General features: G+C 34.3%; 1 protein-coding gene across 1 annotated transcript in view; it reads right to left on the reverse strand.

Moving 5' to 3' along the window:
* LOC127701544 (uncharacterized) overlaps positions 1–16,269 on the reverse strand; it is an 81,539-nt gene extending 65,270 nt beyond the window's left edge. The window contains exons 1-2 of the mRNA XM_052205457.1: positions 16,215–16,269; positions 6,880–6,954 (exon numbers count right to left, since the gene is read on the reverse strand). Of these exons, the coding sequence (XP_052061417.1) occupies positions 6,880–6,896 (17 nt within the window). The 5' untranslated portion in view covers positions 6,897–6,954; positions 16,215–16,269. The remainder of the gene's footprint in view (positions 1–6,879; positions 6,955–16,214) is intronic.
* Between the last annotated feature and the right edge of the window lie 300 nt (positions 16,270–16,569).

The following is a 16,569-nucleotide window of genomic DNA, read 5'->3' on the forward strand; positions in this document are numbered from 1 at the left end:
AACAAAGTTTAATTTTGGACCCCAATTTGGACCAACTTGAAAACTGGGCCAAAAATCAAAAATCTAAATACATGTTTAGATTCAGCATATCAAAGAACCTCATCTATTCAACTTTTGCTAAAATCAAACTAAGTTTAATTTTGGACCCTTTGGACCTTAATGTAGACCAATTTGAAAACTGGACCCAAAATTAAAAATCTAAATACACTGTTAGATTCGGCATAACAAATAAATAAATATGATCAAAGATTTTACAAATCTAATGCGCCATACTGTGCAATTAAAGACTTCTTGAAATTTTTCAATATTTGAAATTTGAAAAAAAAAAAATTTTGAAGAATAATTCTTTTTAATTTCTGAAATCTGAAATGAGAAAAAATTGACCCCCCACAATTTCTTTTTATCCCCCCCCCCCCCTTTTTTCCCCCCAAAAATTCTTTCCCTCAAGATATGGTCATAATCTCAATTCAAATTTCCAATGGAGTTGGCAACCATAATTACCCATTTAAATTTACCATAGTGCTAACTTAATCTATTTTATAATAGAATTAAAAATATAGTGTCAAATCTTTCATATGGATTTTTTTGTAAAAAAAAAAGATGCAACATTTGCAGATATTTTTACTGGTCTTCCTTTATAAATATGCATTTCTTTAAACATAATTTAAAAGCAGTGTAAGGGAAGTAACCAAAACGTTGTATTTGGATTACCTCCCTTACACTGTTTTAAATTATCTTTATTGTTCATTAACCATTACTTTATACATAATTTAAAAGCAGTGTAAGGGAGATAATTTCAATGATGTATTTGATTTATCTCCCTTACACTGCTTTAAATTATGTTTTGTACTAAAGTATTTGTCCATTAACCAGGACAACCCTGTTTTTCCCCCTTTTTTGCCCCTAATTCTTAAACGGTTTGAGCCATAACCCCCCAAAGCAAATCCTTACCATCCCTTTGTGGTATGGAAATTTGTAGTATAATTTCAGAGAGATCCATACACCGTTCCACAGTTATTGTCTGGAAACTAGAAAGTACTTATTTTTGGCCCCTTTTTGGCCCCTAATTCCTTAACTGTTGGTACCATAACCCCCAAAATCAATCCCAACCTTCCTTTTGTGGTATTTAACCTTATGGTCAAATTTCAAAAAGATCCATTCACTTAAACTAAAGTTAGAGTGTGAAAACCAATGTGTCTTCGGACGAAGACGACGACGCCAACGTCATACCAATATACGACCACAAAATTTTTTTGCAGTCGTATAAAAACCCATGCAACTGTACAAAAGCAAAGCTCAGTTACTGATGCACACCTTTAGTACTTAATTTGCTGATTATATTATGCACTTTTTATTCATATCAATTTAAATAAAGCTAACAAACAACATGATGTAATTAAGGGAGGAAAAGATTTAAATATTATTCATGTTTTATAAAAAAAATTTATAAAATTGTGGTTGCACGATTTAAACAATCTTTTGAGATAAGTCCCAATCTGATCTGTAGTTTTCTGTTAAACAAATAAAAATGCAAGAAGTCAAGTTGTAGTAAACAGGTAACATATAATTCAAAAGTTACACAACTCTCAAAGTTTGGAACAAACAGCTTACACTTGAGAATCATGTCATCTGACTTTGTGTTGTCATCATATGGTTAAAAATAAAGAAGCAGAAAATACATTAAATTCACTATATCATGTATATTGAATTTCCATAGCCCTATTGTAATTTGTATAAAAATAAGAAGATATAGTAAGATTCCCAACGACACAACTATCTGTCAAAGACCAAATGAAGTAGATTTAAGCAACTACAGGTAACAGTATGGCCTTTAACAATGAGCAAAACCCATATTGTATAGTAAACTATAAAAGGACCTGACATGACAACATGTAAAACAATTCAAACAAAAAAACCAACAGCCTGATTTATGTACTAAACCATTAACAGATATGTTCAACATCAACATGGTTCTGTGTTCTACTACAGTGAGGGAACATCTAACCCTAACATACAATTAAACATCAAAATCAGCTGGATATTGACAAGGTCTATCAGGCTTCCAATATGAAATAAGTCCTTTCAAATTTATTACAGGGCTAGTGCCTCTGACATTTTTTTAACCTTTCTTAACCATAGATTTCAGTAAACTACTATCAGTGCATCTTTATAATATATGTAAATAAGACTTTGTTCTGCCTTTATTAAAAAACCCAAAGTTTTATTATTGTATTTTCTTAAGTAGAAATGTATTTTTGTTTTTACTTTTTTTTTACATATTCTATACTTTGACATGCAAGGTGATTGGAAATTTGCATTTCGTTCAACAGTTTTATTAGTGGATGACTTTACAAATGAAATCCACAAAATTTAGTATCTCCCAAATAACATGAATAACAATGAATCCAATGTATTAGATAAATGTCTGAAGGGAGATAACTTGTCCACAAATTTACATTGCTATCATTAATTCAATTTTTCTGCATAGTAAGTATCTTACATGTCACTTTCCTGAAGAAGAAAAAACCTTTGTGTAAACTGATTCAGTGTTTTTCTGGGTAGCTTTGAAATTGTAATAATCCTAGTCGCCTTAAGTTCATTTCTTCTCAGAGAGAAATGTCCATTCAAGTTGAATTTTCCAAGGAGAAATTCCCCATTTACCATGTTTACAAACATCTATATAACTTGCCAAACCTCTTATTGCTTCAACTTGTTTCTCTTCAAGATTTCCTTCACATACTAAATCAAGTCTTATGCAATATTTAGATTCTGCAGCTGGTCAGTATATTGGGAACTACTACTTACCATTTTAATATAAGTAACCATTACAAAACTAATATTCTACTATCAGATTGAAACATTGTTTTTATATACTAAATCTACACCAGTACTAGTGAGCAAAGGGATTCAAATCTTAATTGCCAAATTCCACCCAGGATAAATGTGATAAGTGGTAAATCAATATATTTCTGTAGAAAGGGTTGAATGATTTACATAAGAAAACAGAGATGCTTGAAAATTGTCAAGTGGGCACTATGATAATGTCAGTTCAAGGGTGCAGAGTTCCAGTTTGCCAATAAAACGTGTAAATGACACTGTATATACTAGTATAGTAAAAGTTTTTTTATGTTAATGGAAATATGAATCAAATTCAGTATGTCAAAATGTGTGTGAATATGGTTACATACATGTGTTAGCACCTTACCTTAACTCATTCGCCCCCAAGAGATTTCTGGAAAATCAGGCATTTTCGAAAATTTGCAATCATATGCAAATTATATGCAAATTAGCAGACTCTTGATGCTGTAACTGATGCTCATCTATTAAACTATGTATTGAGATTTGGGGGCGGATGGCATGGGTGGGGGGTGGGGTGGGAGGTGGAATATTTTCTCGTGGGTTTGAACCCACCCCCACTGAAAAATGTAAATTTTCCGTCTATTTTCCGATTTTTAAACGACCTTGAGAGGTGAACATTGACCAGACTGTTTTTCTTTGTCATTCAAGTATTACCCTATAGTTACAGCAGTCTATTCATGCTAACTGGGAGTATATTGGACTTAAGTGTCTTGCTGGGGAATTATTATTGTCAAGTCAGGTGTGCCTAAATGTCCGTTTTTACGGATTTTTGACAAAACGGTGACCTAGATTTTACAGACTAGATTCCTATTGGCCATATTATACCTCGTTGTGTTCCTTTACCACCTATGCATGCATTTATGATAATAGTTTATACCTACAGTCACTACCAGTTACGTAGTGGCCATCAAAAGATGCCCACCCCCACCTGATTTTGGCTACTTTTCACGTTTTTCCGATTTTGAACTCTTAAACGGCCTTCAAAGTGCCATATTTTCATGAACAGACATCTGAGAAGAGTTTATGGACCATGAACTGCTTGGTTGAAGTCCCTGCTATCATGACAGTTCAGCTGGGGCAGTTCAAAAAAGGTATGGAGGGTCATACGGGCCATCAAAGAATGGTTGTCGCCATCACGCCTACAGGCGGGATTGGGGGCTAAAGGGTTAAACGATTTGATCAAAATTTTTAAATTTGACTTCTGTTGGGTTTGAGGGTCGTTTTGGGGTGTAAAACTGACCAAAACACTCTTTAGAGGTTGAAAATCGGGAAAAAAATATTTTTAGTTTAACTCATTCGCCCCCAAGAGATTTCTGGAAAATCAGGCATTTTCGAAAATTTGCAATCATATGCAAATTATATGCAAATTAGCAGACTCTTGATGCTGTAACTGATGCTCATCTATTAAACTATGTATTGAGATTTGGGGGCGGATGGCATGGGTGGGGGGTGGGGTGGGAGGTGGAATATTTTCTCGTGGGTTTGAACCCACCCCCACTGAAAAATGTAAATTTTCCGTCTATTTTCCGATTTTTAAACGACCTTGAGAGGTGAACATTGACCAGACTGTTTTTCTTTGTCATTCAAGTATTACCCTATAGTTACAGCAGTCTATTCATGCTAACTGGGAGTATATTGGACTTAAGTGTCTTGCTGGGGAATTATTATTGTCAAGTCAGGTGTGCCTAAATGTCCGTTTTTACGGATTTTTGACAAAACGGTGACCTAGATTTTACAGACTAGATTCCTATTGGCCATATTATACCTCGTTGTGTTCCTTTACCACCTATGCATGCATTTATGATAATAGTTTATACCTACAGTCACTACCAGTTACGTAGTGGCCATCAAAAGATGCCCACCCCCACCTGATTTTGGCTACTTTTCACGTTTTTCCGATTTTGAACTCTTAAACGGCCTTCAAAGTGCCATATTTTCATGAACAGACATCTGAGAAGAGTTTATGGACCATGAACTGCTTGGTTGAAGTCCCTGCTATCATGACAGTTCAGCTGGGGCAGTTCAAAAAAGGTATGGAGGGTCATACGGGCCATCAAAGAATGGTTGTCGCCATCACGCCTACAGGCGGGATTGGGGGCTAAAGGGTTAAACGATTTGATCAAAATTTTTAAATTTGACTTCTGTTGGGTTTGAGGGTCGTTTTGGGGTGTAAAACTGACCAAAACACTCTTTAGAGGTTGAAAATCGGGAAAAAAATATTTTTAGTTTAACTCATTCGCCCCCAAGAGATTTCTGGAAAATCAGGCATTTTCGAAAATTTGCAATCATATGCAAATTATATGCAAATTAGCAGACTCTTGATGCTGTAACTGATGCTCATCTATTAAACTATGTATTGAGATTTGGGGGCGGATGGCATGGGTGGGGGGTGGGGTGGGAGGTGGAATATTTTCTCGTGGGTTTGAACCCACCCCCACTGAAAAATGTAAATTTTCCGTCTATTTTCCGATTTTTAAACGACCTTGAGAGGTGAACATTGACCAGACTGTTTTTCTTTGTCATTCAAGTATTACCCTATAGTTACAGCAGTCTATTCATGCTAACTGGGAGTATATTGGACTTAAGTGTCTTGCTGGGGAATTATTATTGTCAAGTCAGGTGTGCCTAAATGTCCGTTTTTACGGATTTTTGACAAAACGGTGACCTAGATTTTACAGACTAGATTCCTATTGGCCATATTATACCTCGTTGTGTTCCTTTACCACCTATGCATGCATTTATGATAATAGTTTATACCTACAGTCACTACCAGTTACGTAGTGGCCATCAAAAGATGCCCACCCCCACCTGATTTTGGCTACTTTTCACGTTTTTCCGATTTTGAACTCTTAAACGGCCTTCAAAGTGCCATATTTTCATGAACAGACATCTGAGAAGAGTTTATGGACCATGAACTGCTTGGTTGAAGTCCCTGCTATCATGACAGTTCAGCTGGGGCAGTTCAAAAAAGGTATGGAGGGTCATACGGGCCATCAAAGAATGGTTGTCGCCATCACGCCTACAGGCGGGATTGGGGGCTAAAGGGTTAAACGATTTGATCAAAATTTTTAAATTTGACTTCTGTTGGGTTTGAGGGTCGTTTTGGGGTGTAAAACTGACCAAAACACTCTTTAGAGGTTGAAAATCGGGAAAAAAATATTTTTAGTTTAACTCATTCGCCCCCAAGAGATTTCTGGAAAATCAGGCATTTTCGAAAATTTGCAATCATATGCAAATTATATGCAAATTAGCAGACTCTTGATGCTGTAACTGATGCTCATCTATTAAACTATGTATTGAGATTTGGGGGCGGATGGCATGGGTGGGGGGTGGGGTGGGAGGTGGAATATTTTCTCGTGGGTTTGAACCCACCCCCACTGAAAAATGTAAATTTTCCGTCTATTTTCCGATTTTTAAACGACCTTGAGAGGTGAACATTGACCAGACTGTTTTTCTTTGTCATTCAAGTATTACCCTATAGTTACAGCAGTCTATTCATGCTAACTGGGAGTATATTGGACTTAAGTGTCTTGCTGGGGAATTATTATTGTCAAGTCAGGTGTGCCTAAATGTCCGTTTTTACGGATTTTTGACAAAACGGTGACCTAGATTTTACAGACTAGATTCCTATTGGCCATATTATACCTCGTTGTGTTCCTTTACCACCTATGCATGCATTTATGATAATAGTTTATACCTACAGTCACTACCAGTTACGTAGTGGCCATCAAAAGATGCCCACCCCCACCTGATTTTGGCTACTTTTCACGTTTTTCCGATTTTGAACTCTTAAACGGCCTTCAAAGTGCCATATTTTCATGAACAGACATCTGAGAAGAGTTTATGGACCATGAACTGCTTGGTTGAAGTCCCTGCTATCATGACAGTTCAGCTGGGGCAGTTCAAAAAAGGTATGGAGGGTCATACGGGCCATCAAAGAATGGTTGTCGCCATCACGCCTACAGGCGGGATTGGGGGCTAAAGGGTTAAAGCATGTAAACCGGGCATTTAAAAACCTACCTTGTACATTTTGCCATGTCAAGCAGTCTGATGTTGGAACCCTTCCATGATTGTTTTCTTTGATAAGTTACCAATCTGTAAAAAAGAGACACATTGCATTATTATAACTATTTTTAAGTTACAAAATGTACTAGAGTACATGTACTTCAAAGTGTTTCTGTAGAGAATACACAGAGAATAAAACTTGATTTAATAAATTGAATGCTAAGATTTTACCCCCAATTTTGTAATACTATATCTATAATAATATTTTGGAGTGTTGTTGCTTTGGGTCTCTTTGGGAGGGTTAAGCAAATATATGCATGTACTATGACCATATAACATTGTGTAGATATATGTAATCACTTTACTTTGGTCTGTAGTTGAAATCATGCTACTTCTCCTCACTTTTATTATGCATCATATATTATACTTACACATAATACTTATATTGCTATTATTAAGACCTATATATATCTATTGAATGTAAATGTTGAAATTAAAATGGCAATTTTTTAACATGTCAACTATCATACCATATCTTCTATATGTAAAAAATTCAAAGTCAGAGGTGCAGCACCAAATAATCTCCATGAAAATGAGTTATTGTACATCAGCTGGTTCAAATACTTTTTAGAAGATATCTGCCTGGTCTTTTAACTGCCATTTTGTATTGATATCAATACAAATTTTATTTATTTGCTCATTGCTATAAATTTTTTTCTGTAGCTTTTGAAAGAACCATGTAAAAAATTTCTTTGGAAGACCAGGGATCTCCATGACCTGTTTTATGATGGTGCACCACCATCGTTAATTTATCTTCTATTATTATCAAATAAACCCTATACATATAAAACAAGTATAATACACAAGGACCAACAACAATCACTGACTTACAGGCTCCTGCTTTGGGACAGGCACATACAGAATATGGCAGTAGCTAAACATGTTTGGTAGCGCTCAACCATCCCCCTAACCTTGGACAAAGGTTTAACAGCATAACAAAAGAACAAACTGTAATAAAATGCTCCGCAAGGCGCAGCTTGATACGACCGCAGAGGTCGAACCCTGAACAGTTGGGGCAAGTATGGACACAACATTCAAGCTTGATACAGCTCTGAATTTGGATTGTGATTAAATATTTGACACAGCATAGGTTTCTGACATAGAATGAATGTGGTCTAAGAACTTAAAAAATTTTAATTGGACATTCACCTTTTATGGTCCAATATCCAAAATCTAAATACATGGTTAGATTCAGCATATCAAAGAACCCCATATATTCAATTTTTGTTGAAATCAAACAAAGTTTAATTTTGGACCCCAAATTGGACCAACTTGAAAACTGGGCCCATAATCAAAAATCTAAATACATGTTTAGATTCAGCATATCAAAGAACCCTAAGAATTCAATTTTTGTTAAAATCAAACTAAGTTTAATTTTGGACCCTTTGGACCTTAATGTAGACCAATTTGAAAACGGAACCAAAAATTAAGAATCTAAATACACGGTTAGATTCGGCATATCAAAGAACCCCAATAATTCAATTTTTGATGAAATCAAACTAAGTTTAATTTTGGACCCTTTGGACCTCAATGTGGACCAATTTAAAAACGGGGCCCAAAATCCAAAAACTTAATACACTGTTAGATTCAGCATATTAAAGAACCCCAAGAATTCAGAAATAAAACCCCATTGAAATTGGTCAAGAAATAAGCAATTTATACGAAGTATCTTCTTTTGCACAATACTGTGCAATTGAATATTTCTTGCTATTGCGCAATACTGCACAATTGACAATTTCTTGCTATTACGCAATATTGTGCTATTGATTATTTCTTGCTATTGCGCAATACTGTGCAATTGAAGATTTCTTGCTATTGCGCAATACTGTGCAATTGAAGATTTCTTGCTATTGTGCAATACTGTGCAATTGAAAATTTCTTGCTATTGCACAATACTTATTATATAATAATTTACACATCCTAATTGGTGTGTATCTCCTATCATATCATTATTATTTGCTTTTAAATATAAATCAGAAATAACCAACTTAAAATGGAAAATTTTAAAAGAAAAAAAAAAGGAAAAAAAAAAAAAATCCCCCCACCAAATTTTTTGAACCCCCTTATGATTCATCACCCCCAAACTCAATCCCAGCCTTCCCTTTGTGGTATGGTACCTTGCAGTACAATTTCAGAGAGATCCATACACTTGAACACAAGTTATTGTCTGGATACTAGAAAAATGTGTTTTTTGGCCCCTTTTTGGCCCCCAAATCCTAAACGTTTCGGGCAATTACCCCCAAACTCAATTCCAGCTTTCCCTTTGTGATATGGAACCTTGTAGTACAATTTCAGAAATATCCAAACACTTACACACAAGTTATTGTCATGAAACTAGAAAAATGCTTGTTTTTTGCCCCTTTTTTTGCCCCTAATTCCTAAAATTTTGAGGCAATTACCCCCAAAATCAATCCCAGCATTCCCTGTGTGATATGGAACCTTGTGGTACAATTTCAGAGAGATCCATACACTTGAACACAAGTTATTGTCTGGAAACTAGAAAAATGCTTATTTTTGGCCCCTTATTCCTAAACGTTTCGGGCAATTACCCCCAAACTCAATTCCAGCTTTCCCTTTGTGATATGGAACCTTGTAGTACAATTTCAGAAAGATCCATACACTTTCACACAAGTTATTGTCATGAAACTAGAAAAATGCTTGTTTTTTGCCCCTTTTTTGGCCCCTTATTCCTAATATTTTGAGGCAATTACCCCCAAAATCAATCCCAGCATTCCCTTTGTGATATGCAACCTTGTGGTACAATGTCAGAGAGATCCTTACACTAACACACAAGTTATGTCTTGAAGTTACAAAAATGCTTATTTTTGGCCCTTTTTGGCCCCTAATTCCTTAACTGTTGGTACCATAACCCACAAAATCAATCCCAACCTTCCTTTTGTGGTATTGAACCTTATGGTAAAATTTCATAGAGATCCATTCACTTAAACTAAGGTTAGAGTGCGAAAATCAATGTGTCTTCGGACGACGCCGGACGTCGACGACGCCAACGTCATACCAATATACGACCGCAAAAATTTTTGCAGTCGTATAAAAATCATGCTTGACTCATCAGATCGACACAAAGCACATACAAGACTAAGGACTCAAAGTACTGATCTAAGAGTACTTGCAGTTACTGAAAGCTACTTGGAAAGTTGGGAGGCCTGTCACAATTTAATTAAGACAGCTTAGGTTTAAGTGTAAATACACCATTGTGTTTAAAAATATAGTAGATTTATGACGTAATATGATCCTGTCAGAATTTAGCATAAATGATAGTAGTTCTAATTTGGTCCACAGTGAGTACTTTCATTGGTAAAAACAAACATGGCCGAAAATATCTTTCTGTTTTTTTGTTCTTTATTGGGATTTGTTTGTATATAACATCATACAGGAGCATACAATTCCAGCAAATTTGTATCAGAGGAGCATACTATTTCCGGCAAATTTGACTGAGCAACACGAACTTCAAAAAAACTGGGGGTGATCTCAGGTGCTCTGGAAGGGTAAGAAGATCCTGCACAACATGTGGCACCTGTTGTGTTGCTCATATTAGTACAAACCCAGTAATAAGTCAAATTTGGTAGGTCACATTCAGGGAAAGGGGGAAGGGATTGTAGTTACGACAATTGGAACATATCCACTATCATCTGTGAAACTGATATTCCATAACGGTCAACCACTTGGTGATGGCATCCGTAAAATTTATGAAGGGATAACTTCAACTTCACCAATTGAAACTCTTGGTTTAATAGCTTCCTTGTGATTAAAGGATTAAAGGAATCCTAATAATTTATTTCTGTTCAATATAATGTTGTCATAATAAAGGTTCCATTTTAGATTTGAATGTTTGAATGTAAAGTAACACCAAGATATTTAGCAGATGTAAAGGATTAGGTAAATAAAAATATCCAGTTACGTGCCTGTGCAATTAGGTGCTAATTGTGGCTTTCATGTCTGACCCCAAGTCGGCATGACCCAAGTACTTCTGGCCAAAGTTGATTCAGCCCGATTCAAAATAATATTTACAAGGGATAAATATAATATATTTGACTTGTAGTTCATGAATTTTATAAATAATAACAAAGGAGGACAATAAAATATTGAGCCTTTGACTCATATTCAAATATATAATTTCATTAGAGGAGATATTTATTTGAACAGTAATTTTAAAAATATCTATATTTATTTAGATCTAATTTCGAAATATATTATTTTTTTAATGCAAAATATTTATGATGATTATTCATACAGTATACAGCATTTATTCTGATTATGAATTTATTAAGAGTCATCAAGACTATTGTGTATGCATAATTATACTTAATACATATACAACTGTACAAGCCAATTCCCAGGTAGATGCATACAATCTATGTTTTTGTTTAAAAATATAAAAACTACAACTAAATGTTGTTTGATTTGCTGAATGTCTTTAATTATCAATATTGTTTCCTAAAAATATTCCTCTAATTATCTGCGAAATTTACCATTTATCTAGAATCACATGTGCCATAAAGCTCTCTGATTTTTATGATAGTTATTCATTATTTTACTATGGGACTGGATAGACTTGGGGCCGGAACGACCTAATAATCTAATTGTGTAGCTTTCAAGATGTTTCGGCCATACACCAGTTCAGCCTTGGTTGTTTCAGTCCATAATACATTTTTTTCTTAATGTTCGTGCCTCTCAATGTTTTGAATAATAAATAAAAGGTAAGTAAATATTTCTTTATATATAAAAATAAGAAGATGTGGTATAATTGCCAATGAGACAACTCTCCACCAGAGACCAAAAGACATAGAAGTTAACAGCTATAGGTCACCGTACAGTCTTCAACAATGAGCAAAACCCACGACGCATAGTCAGCTATAAAAGGTCCTGAAATGACATTTATGTATTATTAGACTTTCTTATTAAAGATAAATATGATGCAGTGTACAGAAAATGTCACAGTCGGCAGAGCCAGGTAAAGATTAAAATTTTCTTATTTTTCATCAGTAGGTTGATTAAAGTAGATCAAAATATAAACCTCCACATCTAATATATATTTACAAACGAAAGTGAACCAACGCCTGGTGAGTCTGTAGTGAGTTAGAGTCCCTGAAGTGGATACCTCGGGTATGCAGGGTCGTTATGATGAAACACAATAATGTAGAAAGTCTTATAACAACAACACTGGAGGGACTGCTGCAGAAAATTTATTGATCGACATGTTTCGGTGCCTAGGGCACCGTCATCAGGATACAAATAATACATTGAACATACTTAAGTGTACAATCGGGTTGTCTTGTGACAACGTCATAGACCTTACTCAGGAAGACTACATGTTGACAATCTATTTATATACATTTTCTATTTATACTTTCACTATTACTTCCCTTTCATAACAACTACTATACTATGACGTTGTCACAAGACAACCCGATTGTACACTTAAGTATGTTCAATGTATTATTTGTATCCTGATGACGGTGCCCTAGGCACCGAAACATGTCGATCAATAAATTTTCTGCAGCAGTCCCTCCAGTGTTGTTGTTATAAGACTTTCTACATCTAATATATATATATATATTTGCCAAACGATCGATAAGAAATTGATTTAAAAAAAGAAAATGAATGTATTGTTTTGCTTCAATTTATTATAATAATATTGTAATGGATTAAATAATAATTATTATAATAGATACATTTTTGTAATCGATTCCACTACATATACGTTTGTATATTGAATTAGATAACTGGATTAACTAAGTGATAAAATTAGTGTCTAAGTGATTGACAAAGGCATGTGTCTCATAATAAATCCATATAACTTGTAATTCAATTTCATCATTTCAAAAAAAGACTGTCATCTTTTTGCTTGCTTATGTCATTTTGTGAAGAATTCAGGGCTCTGGATTTCAAAAGTACAGTATCCTAAGACATGTCATAAGATATATCTTAGGACAAATTTGATGACCATCTTATCTATTATAATAATAAATATTTGCATGTCAAGACGATAATTATTCAAAACTTTCAACTGCAAAGTATAGTTTTTGTAAAACTCACTGAATAACATAATTGAGTATATGATTTTAGAATTTTTTATAACAGTGAATGCATGCATAAGCTTGTGCTCAGCTTTGGACATGTAGCACTCATTTAGACCATTATCCTTTTTGAAATGAGACCGATTAATTTGTTTGTACTTAAGGTGGTATCCTAACCACGCATCTTTATAAAATTTATATTGAAGACCTTTTAAGACAGTTAGAAGATTCAAATATTGGTTTATATCTAGGCACAAATTATGCAGGATGTCCTACGTGCGCAGATGATATCCTACTCTTATCTAACTCGGATGAAGAAATGCAAATCATGCTCAATGTAGTAGACTCATATTCGAAAGAACATCAATATAATATCCATCCTGAAAAGAGTGTTCTCATTAAACAAAATGAAAATTCCACAAACTCTAGGAAATAATCTATATGCTCTTGGTCTCTTGGGGATAAGTCCGTTTCAGAGACAGATAAGGCCTCACATCTAGGTATTATAAGATCATCAAAAAATGAAAATATAATAAATGTGAAAGACCGCATTAGTTTAGCCCGAAGAACAACTTATTCACTTATGTCAACAGGTGTACATGGCACAAATGGCTTGAATCCAAGGATTTCCTATAGTATTTATAGAATCTACAAATTACCCCGTCTGCTCTACAGTCTAGAAGTTTTACCTCTTACGAACAGCCAAATCAACGACCAGGGTGACTTCCATTTATCCTTCTTAAAAAATATTCAGGCTCTTCCAACAAGAACAGCTTCTGCTGCAGTATTCTCACTACTGGGTGCCCTCCCTATAGAGGCCGAGCTCCACAAAAGACAATTAAGCCTTCTGCATTCAATCCTAGCGTCTGAAAATCAAAATCTTAGGGATATCTTGTTGCGTCAGTACCGGTTAGAAATTTGCAATGGAACTTTTCTACACAGAACAGAAAATGTCCTGCTTCAATATAGCCTACCAAGCATTGATGAGCTTCTAATATTTCTTCCAACAAAAATTAAATGGAAACAATCCGCTAGACATGCTATTAATACATTTTGGAGTAATAAATTTAGGTCTTTGAGTAGAGAAAAATCAACCCTGATTAGGCTCTGTACTGACATTATCAATATAGGAGAAATACATCCAGTTTGGAAAACAGCAACAGAAATTCCGGGGGATACAAAGAAAGCCATAACAAAAGCTAGAATACTAACTGGGACCTACCTTTTACAAGCAACCAAAGCTAAATTTAATATAGGAAGTGCAGACCCAATTTGCCCCCTTTGCAAACTCGAGGAAGAAAACCTTCTACATTTCCTAACTAGATGTCCATCTCTGGAAGGGGTCCGTAGGACTTTTTATGCCCCATTAAAACAGGCTGTTATAAATAAAATTGGGATTGATCAGTGGAAAACAAATTTTCAAAATAGGGAAACATTAAGCCAATTAATTGTTGACTGCAGAAAACTAGCGGGTTCTATACTTCCAAACGACAACAATTTTTTAAATATGGTTGAAACAATTTCTAAGAATCTGTGTGATAAATTACATCAACAGAGGTTAAGTCAGATTAATGCTCTATCATAATATAAACATCCATTAATAATAACATGGAATCGAGCTTTCTTTCGATCCTTTTCAGAGCACAAAATAGTGGCGTACATAAAGAACAGTTAGAAGTGAGAAGTACATGGAGGACAGTTGAGATATATATGTACTTGGGAATACGTTGATATTAACAATAATATACGTAATATACAGACAATTGCTGTATCAAAGTGGTAGCTGATGCCTTTTAGAATATAGAGACATATTTAATAGTGTCAGACCACGGTTTTACTAATGTCATAAAGTGAATCAGTGTCATTTTAGATTTTAGACTATTTTTAACGAAGTATCAAAATGAATAACTTTTAATATCGTCCGTGTAAAATAAGCCCATCGTATTTTAATATATGCAATTGCGTTTTATACTGGGAAATAACAAAGTGATTTTAGCTGTATAAGTCCGTGTAATATAAGCCCATTGTGTATAATCAAGAAATTGATGTGCTCCTAACCACAGGAGGAAGTTACTGAAAGAAGAAGAAGACTTATCATGGTTACTATCATAGCAATTATGAAAAATGATGGTATATTTATATTATCTGCAATTAACTTTCAAATACATGTACTACTTACAATAAGGACTATTAGAGTAAAAAGATGTACATTTTTTTTTAATATAATATCATTAATAAAAGTTATTTTTAAGGTTATAAAAGGTATAGAAATGAAGTATTAACAACAAAATCTCTTTTAATGTAAAATAAAAGTATGACCGAAACGACTTTTATTCCCTGGTCTAAGTGGTACAAGGCCAAAGGTAAACTTGATCCATGGCCGAAACGTCTTGTTTCCATTGTGTAATGATGACATGACCCTTACAATTAACCCATGATGATTTTTTTTTTGTCAGAGTAAGATTTGCGACTTTGGAGAATTGAAAGTCTGAAACCTTAGAGTATTGATGTCTAACAATATAGTTAAGGTTCATGTGGACCCTTCGTTTAAATGGCTGCATTTTTACCTCAACATTTACTCTGAGTACAGACAAACCTGTGCATCTGAAAAAGTTATAAGGCATAGCATGCCCTAGATAAATAAAATTCAAATATATTTACGGGATTTTGCAGTGCACTTTTTTTCATTCCTCCAGAAGGTGCCAAAATAAAATAAGTTGGGAAAGAGGTTTGAGAACTTCCCCACAGGTAATAATTGAAGTGAACTGTATTGATTGACATGGACAATAGATACATTTGTACCTGACAATAATTGGTGATTTAAACTGTGTACCTGAGTGGACCATATCAAGTTAAACTCGACTGTTTGTTTGTTTTATCATCTTCTGCAGGGACGAAAAAAAGTGCACTGCAAAATCCAGTCAAGTTTTAAATTTTCTAAAACATACAATGCATTAGAAGTTTATTTATCTAGGGCATGCTTCGCTTAAACATTTTTCCAGCTACGCAGGTTTGTCTGTACTTAGAGTAAATTTTGAGGTGAAAATGCAGCCATTTTAGCCATAGGGTCCACATGAACCTTAATTTATTAATGTTTTGAAATGTTAAAATGAGATTGACCAATCCACAACAGTTCTAAGTTAAACTTCCACAGTTCAAAAGCAATGAAAGTTCTCGGTCTAGGACAAAATTTGAAATACGCAACAGGAAGATTTTACTTTAATACCATGTCCATTAGAGGTATATATTTACTTAAATTAACGTCAAAAATGTCTTTGTCTGCAGCTGTTTTCATGTTTCAATATAACTTCCGGTGTTTTTTCGGAACATTTCTAGGATTTTCTATGGTGATTTAAAATTGGCTAAATACGTCTTTATTTGATCTTTTATTGCATATAATTTAAAATCATTGTATAATTCAACATTTATTAAGGTTATATAGACCGTAATTTAATTCAATTCTTTAAAAATTAATTTGAAAATGCGAAAATAATGATACTTAATTTGAGTAATTACCATACAAAAAATGAGTAACAAGAAGACCCCAAATGTAAATTTACAATACAATCAATGATCCATACAGGTGCAAATAAAATAAGTACAGTTT

The sequence above is a fragment of the Mytilus californianus genome, unplaced genomic scaffold (genome assembly GCF_021869535.1).
Source record: "Mytilus californianus isolate M0D057914Y unplaced genomic scaffold, xbMytCali1.0.p SCAF_5, whole genome shotgun sequence".
Lineage (NCBI taxonomy): Eukaryota > Metazoa > Mollusca > Bivalvia > Mytilida > Mytilidae > Mytilus > Mytilus californianus.